This window comes from Danio rerio, chromosome 23 (genome assembly GCF_052040795.2).
Source record: "Danio rerio strain M-AB ecotype USA chromosome 23, GRCz13ab, whole genome shotgun sequence".
NCBI lineage: Eukaryota > Metazoa > Chordata > Actinopteri > Cypriniformes > Danionidae > Danio > Danio rerio.
In genome coordinates, this window is record NC_141043.1 from 14587400 (window position 1) to 14609804 (window position 22405).

Here is a 22405-nt window from a genome sequence, read left to right on the forward strand (position 1 = left end):
GACTACAAATAAAACACATCTAGGCTAGTGAGATCACAAGCATTTCAGGTAACATGTTTCAGGTTACATCCATTCACCATGTGCATACACCCAGCACAGGAAAGGGTGCTGGATTTGGCTAAAAACTCTTTAAAGAAGAAGCAGCTCTAAACAGAATAGAAAAAGCTGTGGATTGTGAGGCACAACCTGTAAGTATTTTTATTTGTTAAAATTGGTCTGTTGTGCATCGGTTATGCCTTTTCTAGGATTAATGTTATGTTATAGCAAGGATGTAAACAAGAATGCAAACAATAGGAAATGCCTTTTGTCACAGTTAACAGTCTAGCTTCAAATTCATATTTTTTTCATCAAACCGCCGTAAACAGTCACAATCTTCAGCAGCGTTGCAGTGTCTCTCTATGCAGCCGCTTTCTCTGTGTTTTATCTTAAATAACCAACTCGCACAAGATGTGAATGTTTTATATCACATACACATGCTTATTCTGAATATATGGGAAAGACGCTTGTCAGATTTTATTTTAGAGAGCAGGCGTGAGTTTCAGGTCATTTTCTATCTGATTCAGGCACAAACTGATAAGGCTACGCTAACTGACTGTTTAAACAGCTCAAAAGTGCGTGCTTGTAGGGATGTGATGCATTTTCTGCTTATGTGGATTCGGCGAATCACAGCATGTTATGCACTTTTTTGTAGGGACTAGGAAATATGACATAATTTTCATGTTAGCAAAGTAGCTGTATATAATCAAAGGAAGATATATAAAAAACAAACGTGATTTTCTCCAAGTGAAGCATAAGCACACATTGCTTTGCATCTTTTTAAACACAACCAAGCCTTAAATACACTGTGGACCACTCCTTTAAATAAGATGCTCTTTTCCAAAAGAGGGGAAAGTTACGAATGCCCACGTGTCACCATTGTGGCAGATTTCAAATCAGGACATCATATGCTAATGAGGGAAAAGTAGTCACTAATGCACAGGGCTTTCCCCTTTGATGACACTTACAAAGGGAGAATGTCAAGCAAAAAATATTATTATTATTATTATTTTGCAGACTGTTATAATCAAGTGTGCTTTGTTGTTTTATCGGGTTTGTTTTGTTTGTTGTTTTACCAAAGCCTCACAGTCACATCGTTACATTTTGCAGTTTTATTTTCTTGTCGTTCATTTAGCATTTCTTTCTTATTTAATTACATTTTATTTAAGATTTCTCTCAGATAGTATGTACTAATTACAAGTTAATAAAATACTTAATCCTATGAACAAATTAGGAAGTTATAGAAATTATTTACCGACAAACAGATTTGTTTATAAGGCCATAATAAATGCCAGTGATTAATACCATTACATAGCAATTACAGAGAGATATCAGGGAAGGCTTGTTGGACTCAAACAACCAATCAGTCTTAAGCACCTTTTTGGACACCCCCTAGTAACTATTCTAAGACCCTAAAAGGCACATAGCAATTGAAGATCATATAGCCATGATGTCTGAGCCCACAATTCTCAGGGCACCAAATCACAAATCACCTTCAACACTTTCAGCCATACCCTAGCAACAATTAAAAACTTCTAGCAATGTAAACTCAATAATAAATTTCCCCTTCAAGCTCCCCTGCAGCATTATACTTACTAGATAAGCATGTTGATAAAATGATGCCTGTAGCTATTATGATGGTAATGCAATTAGCATGTAGCTAGCACTGTGGTAGCATGTCTAGCTTTATTGCTAACAGCATGCTAAGCAAGTGAACATAACATCATTTTAGTATGATGCTAAATGTTTCAGCCTTTGACTCTACATTACTAGCATGTTTTAACATGTGGCTAGGTTATGCTAACATACTTCATATATATGGATTTGTGGCATGGTAAAGTAAATGATAAAAGTAATCATTATCAGCATGTAACTAGTCATGAGTCAAAATCCCCATGTCTCTGTGAAGTTCTGAAGCAGAGATGATGTTGCGCCACTCAAATTTTATCCAGAAAAAGTACATTTCTACTTATTATCATTATTGCTTGCATATTTAAATCTGGTGCTTTTTATAGGTAGTTCAAACTAATGTTTTAATTGTTTTAAGTTTTTAAAAATCTTATCAAAGATATTACAACGCAACATTCTTTTTGATGAGTTTATAAGGTAATACGTTTCTCAATGTAATAATTATTACAATGTGAGAATGATATTTGATTACACTTTGAGAATTATTACATTATGAACATTTCATAACTAATAATGTAATAATTGTTACATTATCTTTTGCTTGCTACACATTTTTCTATTTTAGATTGTAAATTATTATACACACATAGATTATTATAGATGCATTAAATTTAACTTGCAATATAGCAATGGATGGCAAATATTAAACTGCTTGGTAATATATTGGCACCAAAAATAAACTTTATTGCTGTACAGCTTTAAACTGCGTAGCATGGACTATTGATCAAGTAATTCAGATGAGTGATTTGACTTGACTATGCACATGTGAGTGATTCATTGTTTATCTTTTTCAACAGCAAGGAGACTGTGTCATCAGTAAAGTTCTGACCTTTGATCTCTCCCAGTATGCAGATGCCAATCCCAATCCAAATGAATGACATGTTTCTGGAAACAACTGTGTTTTGCTCTGTTCTTTCTAAATATCAGCTTGTTTTAGTTCCAAGTTTTCTCTTTAAACTCTTTCTCTGTTCTTCTTTCATTTAGACACGTGATTAGACATTACCTGTGTGTTTTTGGTTTGTGATTTTTGGCAATCATGTGATTTTGATTTAATCCAGACTAATTTGAATTGAACATTTATTTTGATGCCATTACTTTTAAAGTTTTATAGTGTACAACGTTACAATAGAGGCTAAGTAAATGAAGACTTGCAGCAATAATTTCTGTTCATTTGTAAAAGAATTATGTCTTTTGCAGTTACTGCTTTTTAAGTGTGACATTTTAACTAGTTTTCTCTTGAAAAATAAACAACTTTACAGTCATTTGAATACGTGTGAATTTTTTGGATCTTCTACCTTTACCTGCAATTTTGAAATGTCTTATTGGGCTTTAAGGGATTGGTTAGTCGATAAAACTAAGTCAATAAAAAAACTAACTGGGTTAAAATAATAATTAGCAAAAATAAATGATGGAAGTTTTGTGGTGTGAAATCTGACCTGCAGCTGCATGGTTTTAGAAACACCTATACATGCGCTTTTACCCACAAACACATTAAGTCAAGTGAAAAGCTTGTTACTTTATATGTATTACAATGAAGAAAATGACATTTGCATTTGTATGGTTTTGGATTTTTTGTTTTTGTTCAAACTGTTGGTTTACTGTATTACTAGAGGTTTACACAAGAGTTAACGTAAGCTGTGTAAACATCTTGGTATGTATTCTGTTCACTCTGACAATTAGAATTTACTAACACTAAATATAAAAAACACAAACACTATGTGGATATGTGTCAACAAAATAAAAATTAAACAAAAACCAATAATGGAATGAAATAAAACTAATCTGAGATGCAAATATCAAAATTATCAATATAATTTTAAAATGCTAATACTAATTCAGAATAATAATCAGACCAATATAATAAATAAATAACTCTTCGCAAGCACAAACTTCTGATCACTTCCTGGAATGTAAGTAAATCATGCAATATTAACCATATGCTGTTTGTAGAATAGATTTTTTTTTTTCTGTAACAGTAAAGTTGTTTATTTTATTTTAAAGTTCAACGTGTCAGGTTAGCCCACTTATTTTAAAGAACCACTATTTTTTTTTTTTTATCAATAAATTAAAAAATAAGTTAATAAAAACATCTAGCTGAGATTTAAAGTGCATTGTGTATCAAACTATTGATTGTCAAAAAGTAGACTAAGTCGAGTGAACAATTTGTCATTATTTTACATTTTTAGCCATTTGTAGGGACTTTCTGAGTCCCTTTGTCTAATAAACTTTGCCCATAATGAGGTGCTAGACCTGTCTACCTATCTGAAGGCTTAATGGTGCCAACTGATGATCTGATGAATAACACATTTTACCTCTTCCCAACAGGGAAAAACACCAACAATCAAGAATGCATGTGGTTTCATATGCAATCAAAAAAATGTGGTTAAAGCGGAAGTCAGTTAGGCAAAAACTGGCACAAAACAATGAATTAGGGAGAAAATAAAAAAATCTTATGCAGTACAGTGCATCAAAGCCAATGTTGTTACTAATCTTTCACATGTCCAAGACTGTGATAGAACGTTTTTCTTAAAATCCACTCCACAATTACTTTTTCTAGAAAATGTCATTTTATTTCTGGTTTTCCGACCAAATTAGTGACATCATTTATGAATGTGGAAATTAAAGAGTTATATATTTTTATTATTATATTTAGTACTTTTGATCAGGACTGAGGTTAACAAATTTATGCAAAAAAGGTGACAAAAATCATCAGATGCATTTTACAGCAGTTATATTTAGTAAATGTTTTAATCCCGAAGATAAGAAAAGGGTAGTAAACAGTGCATAAGGAACAGTGCGTGGGGCACCAGAGAGCTTAGACTGTCAAATTAATTAACTATCAAATATTGTTAATTAAAATTATACAAATGTAAAGGTCTTTATTATCTGACCAAATCTGAAGGATAATGAGATCGTCTGACTTGTAGAGTCTTTTATTGTATTATCAACACAAGGAAGACACAATTGAAAAAAAAAAAAGTATTTATTAACAAAAGACTAAAAAGGGTAACTAACATTACTAAGGGCTCTATTTTGACGATCCATGCACAAAGTCTAAAGCGCAGGGCGCAAAAGCATTAAGGGTGTGTCAGAATCCACTTTTGCTATTTTAAGGACGGAAAAATCTGCTTTACACCGTGGTGCATGGTCTAACGGGGTTGAGCTTATTCTCGTAATGAGTTATATGTGTGTTTTGAGAATAAACCAATCAATCTCATCCCCCATTCCCTTAAAAAGTCAGTTGCGCCACGCCATATAATGCATTTGCTATTTACATGGTGGACTTTGTAAGTGGAAAAACTAAATGCTTTACTACAGAGAAAACAGTTAAACAGAGCATCTACAGCGCAAGAATGAGAGATGAGCCTCATCATTCTTTCACTCTTGTGGACAGGGAAATGTGTTGTACGCACAGACATCCATTAGCCTATACATAATTTATTTTGTTTATTAAGCACAAAGATTTGTTTCAAAACTATTTCTAAATTCAGTTCAAATTTCCAGCTAATGAGTAAATGAACACTAATAACGAAGTGTTCAAATGTTTTTGGAAAAGTTTTTCCGAATACACAGCTATGCCCCATATCCCAGCAAGAAATGGTTAGTTCTCTACATGTTCTGAGAATATTACCAAGGAATGTTGCATTACTGTTTTCGGCGGGTAGTTTTGTTTTAGTTCCCAGAACATTCTTTTAAAAGATAGGAAAACATTTTCTAGAAACATTCTAACCACATTAGCTGGAAACAATTTTAGAACATTATGTTCCAACATTTTTATAACATTATTAGTGGGTAGTTTTCTTTGAGTTCCCAAAATGTTTCTTTAATGGTAGGAAAACCTTCTCTAAATTCTAAATACATTTCACGTTAAATATATTCACTGTAAGAAAATGTCCATGATTTTAACAGTAAAAGTCTGTACAATCTACAGTAAAAACCTGTTAATGATTAACAGCAAATCTGTACCAAATACAGAAAATAGCTTTAACAGATCTAACCTTTGTTTTCGAGAAACTAATCAGTGTCTGAAATCAGACAGGCGGTGGTTTTTATATTAGTCACACATATCATTTATACACTGATGTAAATAACATTGAATGCTGTGAATAAGAAAAATGTAAAACAACTTTATTGTGTTTATGAAATACAAGTGTTACAAATAGAAAACTGAAGTAAACTGTTTTCACAAAATTATAGAGCTCCATGAAATTGTGCAGTATTACAGGATTTTTTAGTACGCTAAGCTTCAGTTCAGAGTTTAAGAATTAATTTAAATATTGCTTATAGTTTTAAACATCCATGTAGATCAAGGTTCTCATGTCGACTGGCTGCTGGTTCCACTTGTACTGGCCTCTCTGAACTGCTGTGTCCAGTTTTGAGGATCCTGATCAAAAAGCTGTGAGAAAAAAAGTGTCAAAATCAATGTTAGCGACAAAGCGATTTTGATTATTCAAGATTTGAGAAACTGAAGCATGAGGTGATGTGAAAAAAAATCATTAATCCATTTCGGCTGAACTGATAACTGAAAGCTTCTACACGCATAACTAGTTTGATGCACACTAGCTTAAAGATTTTCTTACTGATACATGGAATCTCTAAAGTCATGCAGACCCAATTCAATAAAAATGTGTACGATGCCTATTCTGTTTTTTAGCCAATAAGCAACTATCGGCCACAAACTCACAATCAGCTACAGGATTAAAGAGCTTAATGTGATGCAAACGTACAAAATTATCACAATAATAAAAAATAATTTTAAAATTGGAAAACTGTATTAAACTTTCTAAAATTAAGCTCAGCCCTCTCCTGAAACAACAGAAAATCAATAATTGTGTATTAAATTTATGATTCAGTAGGTTTCAAAACTGAAATCTCTTTTAATGAAAATGCTAGCACATTATGGGTGTAGAAAAGGCACTCACTGACTGCACACTCGAACGCACACTCGTGTCTTTGGCAACACTGCATTTTTTAGATGCTGTGTAAAGATCAGTTGATTTCAACTTTCACCCACCGCAATGAATACATGTTCTGTTACACTCCTAAACATCACAAATTTTTGTGAACAACAACAGAACTGATATTTTTATGTTATTTTTATTATTTAAAATTCATTATGGAAAACCACATATTTTGATGCATTTATACAGTCATGGCTAAAATTGTTTGTACCCCTGAATTTTTTCCAGAAAATCTAGTATTTCTTACAAAAAAGCATTGCATTAACACACGTTTTGCTATACACATGTTTATTCCCTTTTGTGTATTGTAAGAAGAGAAACAAAAAAAGCTCATTTGAGAATGTCACACATAACTGCAAAAATGTGCTGGAAAAAATTATTGGAACCCCTAACTTAATATTTGGTTGCACCCCTTTGGAAAAACATCTAAATTTTCAGAAAGATTTAGATCTGGACTCATTGCTGGCCACTTCAGAACTGCAGTGTTTCGTTGTTATCCATTTCTGTGTGCTTTTTGAAGTATGTTTGGGTTCATTGTCCTGCTTAAAGACGCAAGATCTTGGACACAAACCCAGCTTTCTGACACTGGGCTCTACACTGCGACCCAATCCTCTGGTAATCCTCAGATTTCATGATGTATTGTACACAGTTAAACTCACAGGGCATGCCCTTATCATTTGCATGTACTTTAGTTCAGGTACTAACATGAACACATTAGTGCATTGAATGATTTTACATTTTTGTGCACTAAGCTTTGATTTTGTGAACTGAACATTGTGTCAGGTCATGAAATATGTTTTTTTCCGTAAATTTAAAAAGTTCTATAAAACCTCTGTTTTGTTTTTAGGGAAAAATTCTGGCAAACACAGCTGCTGGTATTTTTCTGTAAGATTTAACAGATATTTTACACTATAAGAGTTTGCTTATTAACACTCTCTCAGTGTTGATAATGTTAACTCTTTCAAAAGTGTTATTTTAACACTTTTATAGTGGTTCCCATATAAACTCTGAGGGAGCGTTAATTTTAACTCTTACGTAGTTAAATCTATTATCTTAAATTTGCAGTGCACGAGTACATGCAGCAAACAAATAAATAAATAAGGGAAAAAAAAACATATAGCTGGTCAGTTTAAGCTAGGCTATTCCATAAAACAACTTATGGGCTAGTGGTCTTTTTGCTTATGATTGCCCTTATGTTTGCCTTTTAAATGCAAGTCTGTTGCATAAAATAAATTTATATGTGACTTTTCTTTGTTTCGTCCTCCTTGATGTTTGATTACGCACGAAAATCTTTACACCATATTAAAGAGCTCGCTTGACAGCTCTGTTGATGCCGCAAGCTACTTTCTTCTTTCTTTCTTTCTTTCATTTATTTTGGGGATGATACAAAACATAAATACAACAAAAAGACATAAAACTCCAACCAATAATGTCATATCTTGATAAAATAGCCCAAATTATTCAAATAATTATCAAGAATTACAAATATCATATATGATAAAATCACATTAAATAAATAAACCAATAAAAAAACTAAATCTAGTGGTGATAATGTAGGTATATACACTACAAAAATTAAACCGTTTTTAAGCCATTAACTTTTATTTTACAAAGGCCTATCTGAAAAAAAGATGTTGGATATTTTCTAAAAACAATCACCGGAGGAGGTTTAAAATATTAATGATAAAGTATTTAGATACGATGATCTTAATCAAATCGTCTAAACAGAGCACTTTTGGGTGAGTGAAAGCAAAAACTTCCCTCTTTTCTGTCACCTGTGCAGCGCCACTTTACAAATGCATCAGGGAAAACTGCAAATACAAAATGTGCTCTGTGTCCTCAAACAAGTGTTTATGTTTTTATATGACGTGGTAAAATTTAAAATTGAGCTTTTAAATGTAGAGCTTTATCAATGGATAGCTGCTGAGCACAACAAAATATAGGCTATATTTTATTATTTGCTCTTATGTGCTGAAGCATTTAACATTTTTTTCCTTAAGATATAAGAATAATATGCAACATCTTTAAATAAAGGGGAATTATTACCTATTGTAAGTGGCATATGGCCTAGGGAAAAAAATATATATATATATTTTAGGTTTCTCTGGAGCATTTGGGCTGAATGTTTGTCGACGTCTATCAAAACGAGGATTTTATAATGCATTTCATACTGAGTAATTACCAGAGATTTTCTGTGGTTTTATATTATGGATGAGTGCTCTCACTGCGCTGGGTCCCTCAGTTAGAGACAAGACCATTCGATGCATGATGCCAACAGTCGAGTTGAGTAAACAAATACAATGAATGGAAATACACAGGCCTGTGCATATAGACATGTAATGTACTGCTGTACAGTCATTTGTTTGTTTCTTTTTTTTAATCATTTCGTGATGGCGCGTTGGTGCGCTTTATCTGCCTGTATCCCGCTGAAGTGGGCGGGATGTGTGACGTTTGATTTCGGGGATATTCTGGGGGCACGGTTTACTGCGAGCTACTAGTGCGACAGTGGAAACGCAACATGATATCAGCCTCACTACTCAACCTCCCGGGCGATTGGCCCGGCCACATAAAAGCCTTGGCTCGCACTGGTCCGACAGTGGAAATGTGGCTAATGTCTGTAAAAATGTATTTAAAAATAAGGGCTTGACTGCACTAGTTCAGAGTTCCTTCAATGAAGCCACAGCAACACTGAGCTCTTCTTTATGAAGGGTTCTGCTTTGAAGATACCCAAAAGTTCTCTCTGGTTTTTGGCTCGTCTTAGAATTTCACAACAGTTTTGGTGCCATGACCCGAATAGAAAAATTCACAACACAACACTAGTGCCATTTAACTACATGCATTTTAAGCATTTTAACTGTAGTTTGGCTTGTTCGTGATTTAAAAGCTAATTCTAAAACAACGGTCAACTGCTGTCCATTAGCATGTTGTTACATTAGCCAAGTCATCAGCTATTCAATTATAAAGACAATTATACTACAAATGTGTTCAAACTGATTTTTTGGCTCAATGCAGCAGATGCTAGACAACACTTTTTGTTTAACTTTTGTCAACTGTTCAGAGCCTTAGCAACATTTTTAAAAAAGAACAAACCTCTCCAACGAACTCCAGCAGTTTGAGTTTAGACACCTCCTTCTCTGCCCGCAGACCCCAGCGGAATTCATATTCCACCGGTTCTGTGTGAGGAATCTTTCCATACTCCAGATATCTAAATGTGAAGATGAAATGTTTTCTAGTTTAAATTCTTGAAATGAAATCTTTACAAAAGCATCTGCTTGCTCAAGGGGTACATTTCTTTTTCTAGTTTAAAGGTTTTATAAGAAAAAAGAAAAAAAAAACTTGTCAGGAGTTATCTGATGAAGACCATGAATCTTTCTCTATCTTCATTCCACTAAACTCCTTTATTGTCTATGGTGTGATATAAACCACCTGTCCATGGTCTAAGGAACAGAAGCTCTGAACACACCAACTCAGCTGAAAATAAACCCAGAAGTGTTGTTAAAAAAAAAAAAAATAAAATTTAAAAAAAAAAAAAAATATATATATATATATATATATATTTTTTTTTTTTTGCTAACAGACACACTTCCTTACTTCTGCCGTACAAACTCTTCAGTGACCACCTTCTTTACATCTCCAAACTCATCATGCTTTTCCCTGTGAAGAGACAGAAGAACAAAAACTGAATTATTAAAAAGACTTAACAATATAAGAAATTTTTCCTAAAAGGTTCTAGGCAACAAACCCTGGATCCAACCGCAGCTTCTTGAGTGTATTCCACACCAGATCTACAAAATTCATGGAAACCACATCAAAAACCATATATTAACAGAATCTTAGCAATAAGTAACAGTATGATTGTCTGAATGACGCATGGCTTACTCTCTTTGATGGTACCACCCTTCATAAAAATTACACTAAGTATGACAAACAGCAGACCCATCTTTGGGTTTCCAGGATGCCTGTGGGGACAAAACTCAAAGTTTATGACTCCTCTAGTCTAAAGCATAAAAATAATTATTAATAAATCATATTAAGTGCACATTCTTGTATATCTGGAAAAAACAATGCAAAAGTCTTAAAAATGTGCATTCGTAGTCGGAATGTCTGTTCTTGTTTTGGTATTAATATCCCGCCCATGACTAGTTTACACAATTATATTTCAGCATGCCCTGTTTGAAAATGCCCCGTATTTCATTTCAGTCTTGAATCATTTCAGTCTTGAATCAGAATGAATACAACCTAATAGGGCATTTGCAAAATGACTTTTCAAGATTTTTCAGTAACCTGGTTAAAATGCTTCTGGTGAGCTGTATGCCGTTAAAAATATCCTGATGAATATAGAACATAAAGTAGGTCTCAGAGTGTACAAGAAGAACTGCATTAAATTACAGTTTTCCATGCCATGTCTATAAAATATGAACATTTATTTAACTTGATTATTTTCAATGGAGTTCCTGCACTAACGAGCAGGCTTTTCATCTCGTTTAAAACTTGAACAATTAAACGAATGCTTATGTCTATTTAACTGATTATATTTTAATTACATTGCAACATCGATGCTGTAAAAAGAACTGTTTAAAATTGAACAGTCATATTACCTTCCACCAGAAGTTTATTGGTATGGAAAAAAAATAGCTGCACTAGGGTTGTAACGGTATGAATTTTTCACGGTGTGATAATCGTCTAAAACAATACCACGGTTTGACGGTTTCGCGGTATACGGTATGTTACAAATGTTACAAAATAATAGAACAGTGAAGCAAATTTGACTTTTTCCAAATAATATATTTTTAGTTACTATAAACAACACCACTTACAATGAACAAATAAAAATAAGAAAATAATAAATAATGTGTCAAAGTCCAAATAAAGTCCAAATAAACATGGTGCAAATCCTCAGTAAAAAATAGATATAAATATTTACTATACTATAAATAGTTACATAACGAAACTAGATTCAATATGGAACATCCTTAGGTTTTATGTGCCAGCATGGATATGGTTGTCTATCGATATGGATTTGGATATGGTTGTCTGCAATGCAGACAAACAGCTGCATCTTCATTTGCGTCTTTTGAAAACAGCAAGAGCAGCAGTTCGTCTTTGCTGTGTCACTGTTTTGTCATGTTTCTGTGCTGCTGTGCATGCAAAAGTACTTAGTATGAGAATTATTTCATGCAAAACTTTTTTTTTTTTGCGTTTTATTTAGCCGCGCATAAATGTATGCCTATCTCTCATTCCGTGTTGTTTAAAAAGCTTGGTCCACAAACAAAAGCGAAACCTATACTTATTGGTTGTGATATAGCGAGTTTGAACCAATCTGGGCATGGAGGAGGGACAATGCATCAATGTATCATGTCTGATTTGTCCGGAGACACAGTGACGAGCGTTTCTTTGTCAAATCAGCGTTGTCAAATGTTGATGACGTAACCGCACTGATTCCGGAGCCTCTGATCAAAAGTTATTAAACATTTAAGAGCAATACTTATTTTTAGCCGCGGGCGGCTGTCTCGGTCTTTAAGGGTTAAAACCGTTGATATGCAATTGTTCATGGTATGATAATCGTGCACGTTCAAATCGTGGTAAACCGTCATACCGGTATATTGTTACAACCCTAAGCTGCACATATACCCTATTAGTACCTGAGGTGATCATTGTCATAGTAGTTTATGCTACTGTTTACCCATGCAAAATAGAAACTTTTCTAAAACCCAAATTACAGCTTTGACAAAAACTTTTAGAGTGCCGTCACGTGTAGTGTAGACTCAATAGTCACACACACTCATTTCTGTTGGTGTCTTCAAGCTGGCAACTTATGTTTGCATGGAGTCATTGAAGGTGGGTCTAGCCAAAAAAGTTTTTTAAACTCGACCTGCAGTACCTAGTTCAACCAGTGGGTGTCAATCTATCATACTGCACCTTCAACTTCCATAGAGCTTTATACCAGAGGTTCCCAAGAGGGGGGTCGCGGCCCGCAGGGGGCTTCAGCGAGCTTTGTTGGGGGTCGCTTCATATTTTTTAAAAATCTTAGCAAAGGACAATTAGGAGAATGATCATGTTGCCTTAGTTCATTTTATCCCCTAGCCCTGTGATCCTTAACCCCCGGTCCGTGGATCAATTGGTACTGGGCCGCACAAGAAATCATTAAAATTGAGTCTGAATTATCTTTTATTTTGAAAAGTCTCTTATTTTGAAAAATGACCGTATTCTCTCGCTTACATCTCGGTCACTTTATCGCTCAAATTTAACCCACAAGCAGCAAAATGAGTCTTTAGAAAGTTTCTTTGCTAAGGAAAAAGGCCCAGTGAACAACCCACGAACTGCCAAGAAATAGATTCGCAACCCACTTGTCAACAAATCAGGTGAATCAAGCATGTCTTGTGCAAGAAGATCAACTGATGGAGATCACAAATGACGGCGGCCTTTTGGGGGCATTTGCAAATCACGTTTTTCTAGAGTTTGCACAAGTTGATGGTTTGCAATGGAGGTGCGCGGCTTGCGTGCACAAGCGGTGTGATGCTCACATCAATGAACCCCGGGCCGCGAGCCCACCGCGAGTCACGTGACAAGAATTGACCATTCAGCTTCAGCTTGTATAGAATATTCACATTTCGGTAAGATTAGTTTTCTCAAACAAAGACGGAACACACAAACATTGCAGTGCTTTGTACTTTTCCCTATAAATAAAAATTCTATTAAAGAAAGACAGCAATGTTTTGTCAGTTTGTCATCCTCAGAGAAAACGGTTGATGGATGCATAGCAATCTACGAAACACCACCAACCCCCCGCAGTAAAATTGTCAGGCGTTGACCGGTGCATGGTGATAAAAAGGTTGAGGATTACTGCCCTAGCTGACCAAAAATAGACAAATTTGAAATCCATCCTCCACAAAAAAAAGACAGTCTCACAGATTCGCCTCGCAGCAATCTTCACACTAATTGATAGAGTATAACAAATAACATGCAAGAACTAAATTGTAATTGCCTATAATATTTTTTCCTTTACACACTTTAAGTGTGAATACTGATATTTTTGTTATTTAATTACAAATAGGATCAATTTAAAGGCCAAAGGCTTAGGTTTTTTAGTTTTTATGATTTACATTAGGCTATTGTTCATTCATTCATTCATTTTCTTTTCGGCTTAGTCTCTTTATTAATCCGGAGTCGCCACAGCGGAATGAACTGCCAACTTATCCATCACATATTTTACGCAGCGGATGCCCTTCCAGCTGCAACCCATTTCTGGAAAACATTAGGCTATTATTTGTGAATAAACATATCTAGATATAGTAATAAACATACCGTTTTTATAAAAACAAATTTTTTTGTCATCATTACTGCAAACTTTTATGAGCGATTATATCATTAAATGTGGATGGGGGCCTTACAATTTTTTCCAGGGCAAAAAAAGAGGTCTCAGGCAAAAAAAGGTTGGGAACCACTGCTTAATACAATACAAGCTGTGTAAAGCAGCTTTACCTTGCAGAATAATAGAAGCAATTATCAGAATTATTATATAATTAAAGTAAGTGATTAATATAAAACTGAAGTTCACTGAACATGGACAACTGTAGCAACTTAGCTAGTTGAAACCATCCTGTGAAAGATCTATCAACAATCAACTATTTTACTATCAATTCTTTTAGAGCATTTTTTTTTTACTATGGCTTACTAAATATAATTCGTCTGTTACTTACATGCTCACTGTTTGTCCACGAATAGGCTCCAGTTTATTGATCAGAATATAAATGTGTTGTTTGAGATCAATCTCCACTAGTTTTAATCCAAATACCTGCATCAAATGGAAAAGTTCACATCCTCCCAAATTCACATTCATAAATGTCCTTTAGTTATGATATGGTCATCCCATTGTACCTGCTCAAATGTACGGCAAACTCTGTTCATGACTTCCGCATAGATGTGTTTGTAGTCCTTTATCACATGTTTTCCAATGTCTGCAGGGATCAGCAAACACAATGCATTTGATATGAAAACAACACAATCTACCAGGAACAATTCTCTTTATAAAGCAATAGGGATCTAATGAAGTGGTATGCATCAACAACAAAATACAAACCTGCTCTTCGGATGGGGATTTTTTTTTGGTCTTTAATCAAGATGAACTGGACCACCTCTGCCACCTTAGAATTAAATCAGAGAAATGAAAACTATCAGTGACCAAAATTTCTGCAACATTATTTTGTGGACTAAACTAAAAATAATATTATAAAATTATGAAATATTATAAAAATGATAAATAACTGGGCTGTGGGCTATGTAGTATTTTAAGACACAAATCTAAGCTTTTTACCTAATGTAAATCGAAAGCTGAATTTTCAATATACAAACAACAGCTAACAGTTTGGTGACGCTGTCTGAGCCTTACGTCATAATTTTTTTTTATTACGCCGGTAATACCGGATACCGGGGTAAAATATGGAGGCGGTTTGACGGTATCAAAATTTGGATACAGCCCAAGCCTAGTGTTTGGACATTCAGCAGTGAAATTTAAATGACACTGAACTGAACAAGACTAAACTGAACTGAACTAACTCTGAAAACTGGACTGACGCTGGGGATGGGCTGATACCATTTTTTTTGGAACCGATCTGATCTCGATACTAAAATTCTGAGTATCGACCGATACAGCTCAGATCCCGATACTGTGACATGTTTTTTTTTTAAACATAATACTCAAATAATATATATTCTTTAGTGAAAAATAACACACCTACAGCTCTACTGTATATGACAGTAGACACAAACTAACTAAAAACATGATGTTTGCTATAAACTATAGGCTACATTTGAGCATTATTTATGACATTCATCTGTTGTGGTCCGGCTTATGTTTTCTTTTTAATATTAGGAGTTGAGGCCACTTTTTACTTAGTAATATTGTGCATGAATGGAGAATGATTGACAGGCGCAGCGGACGGAAGCGCTGAACTGAACAGGAATTTGGAACTTGAATATTCATCTGTGCTTTACATTAAACTGCAGAATGGCTTCAAAACATTTAGGATAAAGTAGCCTACATGACAACTTTCTAGTACCTTATAATAGGCTACCTTCCTGGCTTTTGTTGGCTTATAATTTACACAGAATATGCCGCACACACAGGATCGGATTTGGATCGGTACCAGCTGACCAATACCGATCTAGCAAAAATATGCGTTATTAAACAGATAACGTTACAAGTATTGGAAATGGTGCATGCCTAACTGACACAGTTTCAATTAACTAAAATTCTATGTTAAGCTGCTTTGACATGATCTACATCGTAAAAGTGCTATAGAAATGAAGATGAATTGAAATTTTTATTGAATATGTAGTAAAAAAAATATTATTAGTATGATTTTTGTTGTTCTTCAAACATTTGGTAAGAAAGCTATAATATAATAAGAAGAACTACTTTTGGCTAAAAGGCTAAATTTTGTTTAGACCTGAGCTGGTGGACTTTATATTAGTCCTGGTACACAATGATGACCTGGTACAACAGTGATGACATCAGAATACAACTATTTAAAATTTTGAAGCTGGGAAAAGTTAACATCAGTCCACAACCAAAATAAAATGTATGATTTGACTGATTAAGATATCAAAACAATTTTTGTCACATGTAGCCCTGATTAGCACAGTTCAGGTTATTTGATACTCCTGCTGTATTTTTTACTTTACGAGTTTGAATCCGGTAGATTTAAATTATCATTTTTTTATATTTATTTTGGTATAATGCTGTTCTGTCATCTTTACAATAACACCAACACCAAGTAATTAGATCTAATTTTATGGGCATGCTTTGTAGCAGTGAAAAATTGACAAATCTGCAAATGGGAAAAGTTATATCTGGAAAGGGTCACCAAACGGTTCAGGGCTTTACAGTGCAACCATTTCAGCGACTAAAGGCTTGGGCCTTAATATGGTATACCGCGGGATCTAAAAATAGCAACAATGTCTATTTCAATACCGTTATAAAAAACAATGCACTTAAATAGGATATAAGTATTAAATAATAAATATTATTTATTTAATGCCTACAAATGCGTATGCATGATTATCATCATGGCACAGTGTGGAGGAGAGAGAGAAAGGTAAGGTAAGATGGCGAGTCGTGCGAGTGACCTGCTGTTTGGCAGTATTTCCGAAGTTTTGACCGAACAAGGGAGACATGGTAAATTTGAACTAGAGGTCTGCATTCCCGCTGCTGTACCGTAGGAGCTGCAGGACCCGACCAGAATTCTTGCGGTACAGAAATAAATTTCCAAAAAAACAACAGGAGCGGTCGGTAACTCTGGTGTAATTTGAAAGGGAGCTCCCGAGCGAGCGGGCACGTGTGCATCTGCGTGGATGCTGTGTATGTGTGTGTGTGAACGAATGAGAGAGAGCGTGAAGCTGTGTGTCGCTTGGTGCTCTCTAAGTGTGTGTGTGAATGAGAAAGAGAGAGTGTGGTGATGTGCGTCGCTTTGTGCTGTCTCTCTGTGTGTGTGTGTGTGTGTGAATGAGAGAGAGCGTCCCGCACAGATCTCTAATACGAACAAGATAAACAGGTGACCGCGAACCTGAGGTCGCATATGCGGTATTCAGTTTCTGAATGGTTTGGGCACAAGTCAACAGTTTGGTGAAGCTGTCTGAGCCTTAAGTCATAATTTTTTTTATTATGCATGGTAATACCAGATACCGAGGTAAAATAGGTAGGAGGTTTGACTGTATTTGGACACCGCCCAAGCCTAGTGTTCTTACAACTTCAATAAAATAAAAAGTTATCGTAGAGCCCTGTAGTCACCAGTTAAACCATACCACCCTGATTGAACCCTTTTATCTTTACTTTAACATTTGCAACACTAAAGATCAATTACCAGACTACCTTGTGGTCTATCTGGTCAGACGTGAAGTTCTCTCGAGCTCTCTGAGCCTGTGATGATGTTATTTGGCTGAAGTTTGCATCCTCATCTTCCTCCAGCAATAACTGTGATCGCTGCAGTTACAGGGAATTAAGAGAGAGAATTACAACATTATTATAAACCATGTGTGTGTTGCAATTTGTTTTGTTTTATATAAATAATACTTCTTTTCTTATTTATACATGCATTTTCTAAATTTTAATTGTGTGCTTTTTTTCTGCATGTATACAGTATGCATTTTATAATTTTCATTGTTTATGCAATCTGTGATTCTTTGGCTATACTTGACAAGTTTTATTTGTTTAATTTAAGTTAAATATACAGTAAATTATAATATATTATTGTTGATTCATCCTAAAATGGTGGCTGTTAAATATCTTGCTTATGATACTGTATTATTATTACTGCGTTATCCTAAAATGTTGATGGTTTAAGTACTGTTTATTATGATTTTTTCCAAAATTGTTGTTTGTAAAATATACTGTTATCTGTTATTGACTTTTGTTTTCTAATGTTATGTTTAATGTGAATATAACAAATGCTTTGGCATTTGTGTATTAACATGCCAATAAAGCAAGTTTGAATTCGAGAGAACAATCAAATACAATTAAAGTTTAAAGTCACTTCTACTATTATTCAATAACAAGAATATCATGTCGTTAGTAAATAGGATTTCTTACTCTCTGAGTTTTGTTCTGAGAAGCTGAAGTCGCTTTCTTCCTCTGAGACATGGCTATCGGACCCTGAGTAATTAATAAAAAAAACGTTAAGATTTTACCAAGATCAATGCGTCTAACGATACAATGTCAACGGTTGTAAAACTATGTAAAGACCGGTAACAATGCCGGATGATATTAAAACAACCTTTCACTGATGTTTAAAACTATTTACAACTCGAGCTCAAACGCCAAAACGCAATTTCCCGGTTGTTTTCTTCTGCTGCTGGTGAATAACGCATAGATAACAGCTGACCATCCTCACACCGCCATCTGCTGGACAATGATGTTAAGAATCAAATGAATGACCCCCATAGATATATACACTAAATATCGCATAGGGACCCTGAGCATGCGTCAATAGGCGCCGCCACATTGGTACAGTGCTCCCAGGACAAATGTCATTCAACCGCACTAGTCAAGACAGTGTTATTACGTGAAGATGCGGGACTTTAGCGCTGTCTACGGGTGTAGTAACGAACAAACAAAGAAAACAAAGGCAGAACATTTCATAAGTAAGATTAAGTTTTTTACGTTTTTGTATGTTCTGAACTTTTGTGCTAAACAGGTAACGTTATTGATGATACAGTTGCTTACTGCATTCACCATAAAAGTCAGAGTAGCTCCAACTCGCACTAAACACGCTTATGATAGTTTTGTTGAATAAAATCAGCAAACAATGCAAAAGAAATATGACTACGAGATGCTGCTGTGCCAGAAACTAGTATTATTGTCGGCTAGTGAAGGAGTCGTTCATAACGGAGATTCATTCACAAACGAATCGCTCCCTCCGTCAGTATGAGAAGTGAAAGCAGGAGAGGAGGTGTGTTTCAGGACACGGATTAGATCAAATTTAATAGGAAGGGTGGATTGTACATTTCCGAACACACAAACACAAGCTTTTTGTCAGGAATGCCAGTGCGATCACTGATCAATCAATGTAGAAAAGTGATGTAAAATGATAAGCTTCGTGATAAAAAAAAATCGCATACTAAGATTCAGGAAAACTCCCGATCATAGATATATGTGTATATCTGTTCCAAAATGGCGGCTCTATTGACGCATTCCTTCCAATAGACAACAATAGGGTAGGCGACATCTAATGTATATATCTATGTATGACCCCTGCTAAAAGGCAAACGTACATCTTCTTCTTTGCTGTTTTATGGTGGTCAGCAACCAACGTTTAGGTGCATTACCGCCACCTACTTTACTGGCGTGTGAGCCTAAGTTAGCTACCTCCCGAAGGGGAAAAAAACTCTTATAAATAAAAACCTATTAACATATACCTGAATCTTTATTCTTTTAAATTCTGTAAATTAATCCTGTTTTTCTTAGGTATTTCACTAAACTTTCATTGTTATAACCTCCTAGTCTAATTTTTATGCTGATTTCTGAAGAGTTTTGTTTTATAATTTCTTTCTTTAATATTTCTCTTTCTATTATGAATTTCTTGCAGTGACATAAAACGTGTTTGACTGACTCCTCCTCCTGACAGTTATCACACAATCCAGTTGGATGTTTTCCTATTAAATGTAATGTTTTATTTTAACCTGTGTTTCCCATTTTTTAACTGTGTTATTATTCCTTCTGTTTGATTATTTCCTTTACTTATCCTCCAATTTTCTACTTTCTCTTGTATTCTATAGTAATGTCTACCCGCTATATCCCCATCCCAACTATATTGCCACTGTTTTGGTAAACTTCCTGTTATGCTTTTTTTCTATTTATTTTGGTCTTATTTAAAAGTTGACTTATATTGAAGGTGGTGGTCAATGCTTGGAGTATGACTTAGATGACTCGTTAAAACCCTTGGTTTTTAACCAAGTCATCTGAAATGCAAAATTTTTAACCAAGTCAAATGAGTATAATAAACACTGAAAAGTAAAACTATTGTGCATTTATTGTATAGTTATTTTTTTTATATATATATATTTTTTTTTTCAACAATGTAAAATTAACATTTCGTCTCAGTGTCAAACAATGCTTCTAAATCATAAAATTTACACACATCTCTATTGTGTGTGGTGCAGCATGATTTAGCCGACTTTGATTTTGTGAGATCTTTCTGGTCTTTTCCGCTGTCAATGGAGCAGTCTGGCGAAATGACAAATTAAGAATTGATTAAGAATGCTGATTGGCTCACAGAAAAAAACCTTATAGAGCCAAGCAAAATTTCGACTTTTTAGATAAACTGTTTTTTTTTTTTTAATTAAAGGTTTTAAAATGTAAACAACTTATAAAAAATCACAAAGTTATCATTTAATAAGTTATCATTTAATAAGAATATGTGAACAAATACATTTTGATAAAATATAGAACCTTATAATTCTAAGATGTCAATTTGGCAAAGAGCTGGGATCTCCACTGTCAGTGATATTTATATTGATATTTTTTCCCCAGCTTTCCACAATTAATACAAAAAAAAATAAATAATAATAATCTCTTCATAGCACTTATTTCTTTAGACACTTGCAACTTAGAAACGTCGTTAAAATCCAGATTTTCCAAGATGTATATATCGTGTATGCTTTTTTTTTTTTTTTTTTTTGTAGAAATAAAGATTTCCCCCGAGTTTAGACAACTGGTTGCAAGATGCAATAATGAGCTTCACTCATTTTGAGAAAAATGATTTTCATTTTGAGGTTTACAATAAACCGCAATACTAGGCTTTTCTGATACATGGGACCCATTTAGAATTTTCTTTTCTGAGCATGCCAGTATTTCTCCAGACTGTAAATCTTAGGACCTTTCAAATAATTTGAAAATGAGGATTAATGTTTGTAATATTGGGTTATCAAGGTATATGTGTATTTTGTCAAATGTTTTAATCTTTCAATTTATTTATTTATTTATTTTTTGATTTTTTTTTTCATTATTTTGTAATTTATTTATTTATTTATTATTATTATTATTTCTTTATTTTTTTCTTTCTTTTAACTCTTAGATAAATGTATTTTTAACTTGTTAGAGGGTAGGGGTGGGAATAATATTTGTTTAAATTTCTCTGTAAAAAAAAAAAACAATAAAAACGGTAAGGAGACATGGCTTTAAACAGCATTTTCATGCAATTCATGCCAATGCCTCTAGAAGGTGCGATTGCAGAGGGCTTAATGGGTTTCTGTAAGTTTAGGGTAATAGTGGTAAAGTCCATTGAGAGCAGATGGTCAAAGAGCAGACAGCTCTGATGTAGTTGTATGTAGTTGATGTAGTGTACCTTTGTTGAAATTTTGTTAGAATTGTAGAAATAATAATAATGGATACTGTGGAGTCAGACAGAAGAGTTTCTCCTCTGAAGAATTTTGTGGCAGGAGGGTTTGGTGGCATATGTCTCTTACTTGCTGGACATCCGCTGGACACAATCAAGGTAACACTTGCAAGACGAGAAGGATGGTTGTTGTCAATTAAATATGAGTGAAATTATTAATTTTCTTTATCTACTTTGTGCCCAGGAGTGTTTTTGGAGGTTGTGTTGCTTTGCATTTAAATATACAAGCATAATAATAGATCTACTTGTTGATACTACAGTAGAATACAAAGAATAGGTATAGGAATAATGGAGCATTAACTCAGACCAAGTTTTTTTTGACAGACTATATTCAGGTTGCCAACTATTTACCCTATACAGGCGAATATTACTTAATGCATGAATTTATTTTACTTTATTCTTTTTCTCTAGGTTTCAGTGTTCTTTTATTCCTTAAGTATTGTACATCTGCACTTTTACAGTGGTTAATGTTTTGAGGAAAGATGAAGTAACATGGTCAAATAGAAATTTTAACTGAAGGAAATTTTGTGACTGGAGATATGTTATCCAAAAGGCACAGAAGGAGCAAGCAACACAGATAACAGCCATTTTTACTGACATAGTCTATCAGTACTTACAAGACCATGCTTTATCTCACATTGTTTATAACACTTCCAAGATTGATATGTTGTTGTTAAACATGCAGTATTCATGTTTCTAAAGGTCCGTCTACAAACACAGGACTGCGCTGTCTACAAAGGAACATTTGACTGCTTTCGAAAGACTGTGTCCAAAGAGGTAACAGCTTTCTGCAAGCAAATGTTTTTTATATAAAATAAATGGGTGTCA

General features: G+C 34.3%; 3 protein-coding genes across 19 annotated transcripts in view; 2 read left to right on the top strand and 1 right to left on the bottom strand.

The window, feature by feature from the left end:
• Positions 1-2987, top strand: part of smc1al (structural maintenance of chromosomes 1A, like) — a 57477-nt gene extending 54490 nt beyond the window's left edge. The window contains 1 exon segment of the mRNA NM_212810.2: positions 2523-2987. Within this exon segment, the coding sequence (NP_997975.2) occupies positions 2523-2603 (81 nt within the window). The 3' untranslated portion in view covers positions 2604-2987.
• A 2837-nt stretch (positions 2988-5824) lies between these two features.
• On the bottom strand, positions 5825-18538 carry ndnl2 (necdin-like 2). 2 transcript variants are annotated; one of them, NM_001282090.1, is made up of 11 exons: positions 18458-18538; positions 18274-18336; positions 17557-17667; positions 14767-14830; positions 14565-14644; positions 14387-14481; positions 10566-10645; positions 10429-10471; positions 10278-10340; positions 9777-9891; positions 5825-6121 (listed from the first exon to the last, which is right to left on the bottom strand). In NM_001282090.1, exons 2-11 carry the CDS (start codon positions 18322-18324, stop codon positions 6041-6043), a joined length of 783 nt encoding a protein of 260 aa, NP_001269019.1. In that variant the 5' UTR covers positions 18325-18336; positions 18458-18538; the 3' UTR covers positions 5825-6040. The 2 variants fall into 2 exon arrangements, with proteins under 2 accessions (NP_001269019.1, NP_001269018.1); NM_001282089.1 differs by having other exon boundaries at positions 18274-18538.
• Positions 18539-18731: 193 nt separating this feature from the next.
• si:dkey-150i13.2 overlaps positions 18732-22405 on the top strand; it is a 71992-nt gene continuing 68318 nt past the window's right edge. For 11 of the 16 annotated variants that reach the window (XM_087306712.1, XM_087306714.1, XM_087306715.1 and 8 more), the window contains exons 1-2: positions 21446-21676; positions 22280-22354. In XM_087306712.1, the coding sequence (XP_087162838.1) occupies positions 21566-21676; positions 22280-22354 (186 nt within the window). In that variant the 5' untranslated portion in view covers positions 21446-21565. Of the gene's footprint in view, positions 18825-19768; positions 19845-21445; positions 21677-22279; positions 22355-22405 lie in introns of those variants that run through there. The other 5 variants (XM_087306726.1, XM_087306727.1, XM_087306723.1 and 2 more) reach the window with 2 other exon arrangements.

Coding starts and splice junctions, on each gene's coding strand:
- ndnl2 (NM_001282090.1), bottom strand. CDS start 18,324: ATGTCTCAGAGGAAGAAAGCGACTTCAGCTTCTCAGAACAAAACTCAG. Junction 17,668..18,273: donor CTCAGAACAAAACTCAGAGA/GTAAGAAATCCT, acceptor CTGTAACTGCAG/CGATCACAGTTATTGCTGGA. Junction 14,482..14,564: donor TTTGCCGTACATTTGAGCAG/GTACAATGGGAT, acceptor CATTTGATGCAG/GTATTTGGATTAAAACTAGT.